Genomic DNA, 3,314 nt, shown 5'->3' with positions numbered 1-3,314 from the left:
GGTGCCCATCCTGCGCTGAGGGGACCCGGCCGGGCCGCGGAGCCGGGCCGGGGGCCGGAGCCCGAGCCAGCGCTTGCAGCGCTCATCAGAAGTTAAGGTAAGCAGGGCCACATCCCACCGCTCCCAGCGCTGAATGGCGGAGTTTACGTCTCGGTGATTTATGGCCGCAGACTTAAATCTCGGTTCAAGAAGAGTTCACAAGCTGGAGCTTCCTTCCCGGCAGTGACTGATACCCTTACACTTCGAGTTCAGGCCGCTTTCCCATCCCCGCCCCCACCTCTTCCCTCTCCCCTAGCCCAGCCGCAACTTTTCTGGGTTGGGGAGGGCAGGAGGGGTGGGCAGGGGACGCGGGGGCTCTTACCCTATGTTCCCGCTTAAACTCAGGGTGAAGGCAGGCTGAGGAAGGGGCGGGAGTGGAAAGAGAGAACGGCGTCTGAAGGAAGAAGCTTGAATTTGGGCAGATCTTCCAGAGACAATAGAGCTTGCTTCTTGCACTCAATTTAGCCTCCTCAACTCTCTCTCAGCTCTTGCACCTGGGGGTTATTGTCCAGAAACGCATCTTTTCAGAGGAATTTTCTCCCACCCCAGGCCCTTGCTTAGGGGTGCAAAGCAAAGTTTCCTGGCTGGCAAATCTCCAACTTCTTTACTAGGTTGCAAACTTTGGGTTGGGGGGATTGTGTGGGCCCCAAGGTGGTTATATGCTGACCTCAGACAATAGGATGCACTTTGGTGGGATCTTCCAAGCGAATTCATATTTTAAGTTTATGGGGGTTGTTGTTTGCTGGTTGACTTTTAAAGGTACTTTTGTGATTTAACGAGATAATGCACAACTTGATGAAAAGACTTAGGTAAACAGCAGGCTGGTGTAGCTTGTGATAATGGATTAGCAAGTCACTTGAAATATGGCGTGTTCAAAATCAGCTTAATTTTGTTTTATCTAATATCTTGCTGTTCAAGTGTCTGGAGTCATTTTCTTAACCTGACATTTTATTTTAAACAAGCCTATAGTATCTTAAAAATTTGTAATGGTAGATATTAACACCGCCAAATGTAATAGGAACTGTTTTCAGTGAAAGAACAGAAACTGAGATATTAAAATGCTATTCAGTTTTAAATTTTATTTTATCCTTTATTTACTTTCAATCATGATATCCGTAGCTTCCTATCTATATCCAAAATAGAAACAATACTCCAGGACTCAAGATCATGCACAATAACTCCGGATAAGGGATGCTGTAATTTTTAATTGGAGTTCTGGAAAATTAATTGTGCTTGTTTTCCAGATGTTGGTCAGATTGTTGGTTTAATAATGAAATCCAAAGGAGTCCATTATTAAAAACAAAATTACAGTATAATCATCCACTGATAGATGCTTATTATTTTTTTCTAGTTAACAAAGTGTCTGCTATTTCTGGAAAAATTGAATAACTCCAGGACTCAAACATATAGTTGGGGTGCAAAGCGTAAACCATTTCTTTCATGGATTTGCCACTGGAATTTTGTTAAAGGATCAGAGAGACTAACATTCTGAGTGTGCGAGAATATATAAACTCATATGGAACTTTTCTGAGCAGAACCAGAGATTGACCATGCAAAGGCTGAAAACGAAAATAAAACAGATTTCGCTTCTGAAAACTGCTTTCTAAATAAAAAAGGGTTGAGAAGGATTTTCATTGCTTTTTAGATTTTCAGGGTTGCCCTTTACTTGGTGTTTCTGAAGCAGGTAAATAGGCCAAGTAACAAATATCAACAACAACAGCACACAAAGATCAGGGAACTCTGGCAGGATTTTATGGCTTGTGCTTCCATCCCTCGTCCGGAGCCAAATGACCCCCATACATCAAATTACATAGCAGTTTCTAAGACAGAACCTATTATCGTTAAGTTGGAAGGAGAGTTCAAGCCGTGGTCATGGAGATGAACGCTGGTTTTTCAGGTTCCTGGTGGGTTTCCCCCCGCCCTAATCCATCATGTTTTAGCAGGTAGAATTTGATAGTTGTCCTGAATAACAGCACCTCAGAAAGTCCAAGGCAGGAGGGTCTGGAGACCTTTAGTAACAGGGGAGAAGTGGTGGGAGTGGCTTGCTGGGACATGCTGGGAAGTAGGAAAAGGAGAGGAGTAGAAAAGCTGTCCAAGAGTTGAGTTTAGCTTGCTGGAGTGGGTGTTATTGTTGGTCCCTCCCCACACAGGATGTTCCATCTAAAGTTTTCTCTCATTTTCTTAGCCACAAGGGGCTCATTTGGAGGAAGTGGGTCATATCCCTGCACGAGGGTAGACTAACTGCCTAACAAGCTTAGCTTCTGAAATCCAGTAGGGTTGAGTAAGGCAACTGCCTGAAAAAAAATTTAGTGCATACCTCTCTTGAGTTCTGGAAGGTGCAAGACAGGGCTGAATGGGAAGTTAACCCGTGTGGGGGCTCTTTTGGAAAATGCCAGTCCTAAAGCGAGGATTGGAGGGAAAATTGGCGACTCAAACTCCTCTCGTGCCTCCTTACTCCTTCCCCAAAATCTACAGAGGGAAGGAGTCGAGGGGCTCCGCTGGACAAGGCCAAGGAGCAGAGAACGAAGGGACGCCCCGAGTTTCTTCTTCCCTGGAAAAGGATTCTAACCCAGTTCCTTTCTAGCCCATCAAGCCTTTCTTCTTTTGGACTCTAGCTCCCGAAACCCGGCTTCCAGCCCTCACTCACTCTTCTCTCTCCCCGGAAAACCCTCCAACTCCAGACGCAAGTTAAGCAAATATTTGTAGCCGCCAGTAAATTCCAGCGGCTTTTTATAGTGCGGCTCTCTGCGCCCGGGGCCAAGTCGTGCTGCTAAATATTGCTGACCACTTTTTCTTTTATGGCTTTCATGTCACTTAGCTATTGAGAGTAAGATGGATTTGCGCGGAGCCCTCACCGCGCTGCGATTCTCGCCCCCCCCCCAGGTCTGCGCAGGGCGGCCATTGGCGGCGGAGCGTCACGTGACCGAGGGGGCGTGCCAATGTGCGCCCTCACGGGTGTCAAGCCCCTGTCAGAGTGTGCGATCAAGATCGTGAAACAACGCGATGCAAAAAGCGACTTACTACGACAGCTCGGCGATCTACGGTGGCTACCCCTACCAGGCAGCCAACGGGTTCGCTTATAATGCCAGCCAGCAGCCGTACCCGGCGTCCGCAGCACTGGGCGCTGACGGCGAGTACCACCGACCTGCCTGTTCACTCCAGTCACCGGCCAGCGCTGGGGGCCACCCCAAGGCGCTGGAGCTGAGCGAGGCATGTCTGCACACCCTGAGCGGCCCGCCCAGCCAGCCTCCAGGTCTGGGCGAGCCGCCCTTGGC

The 3,314-nt window shown here is 48.3% G+C and overlaps 2 protein-coding genes across 4 annotated transcripts in view; both read left to right on the top strand.

The window, feature by feature from the left end:
* The window catches only part of HOXA2 (homeobox A2), a 53,218-nt gene that overhangs the window by 39,512 nt on the left and 10,392 nt on the right, over positions 1-3,314 (top strand). Inside the window, exon 1 of one of the 3 annotated variants that reach the window (XM_025046841.1) lies at positions 7-97. The exons of the other annotated variants lie outside the window; for them this stretch is intronic. The gene's annotated coding sequence lies outside the window, so the exon portion shown is untranslated. Of the gene's footprint in view, positions 1-6; positions 98-3,314 lie in introns of those variants that run through there. 3 annotated transcript variants of the gene reach the window in all.
* Positions 1-3,314, top strand: part of HOXA3 (homeobox A3) — a 14,702-nt gene that overhangs the window by 7,840 nt on the left and 3,548 nt on the right. The window contains exon 2 of the mRNA XM_025046844.1: positions 2,923-3,312. Within this exon, the coding sequence (XP_024902612.1) occupies positions 3,043-3,312 (270 nt within the window). The 5' untranslated portion in view covers positions 2,923-3,042. The remainder of the gene's footprint in view (positions 1-2,922; positions 3,313-3,314) is intronic.

This window comes from Pteropus alecto, unplaced genomic scaffold (genome assembly GCF_000325575.1).
Source record: "Pteropus alecto unplaced genomic scaffold, ASM32557v1 scaffold21, whole genome shotgun sequence".
In the NCBI taxonomy this organism is placed as follows: domain Eukaryota; kingdom Metazoa; phylum Chordata; class Mammalia; order Chiroptera; family Pteropodidae; genus Pteropus; species Pteropus alecto.
The sequence above is the reverse complement of the archived record's forward strand: the minus strand, read 5'-3'. Positions and strand labels throughout refer to the sequence as shown.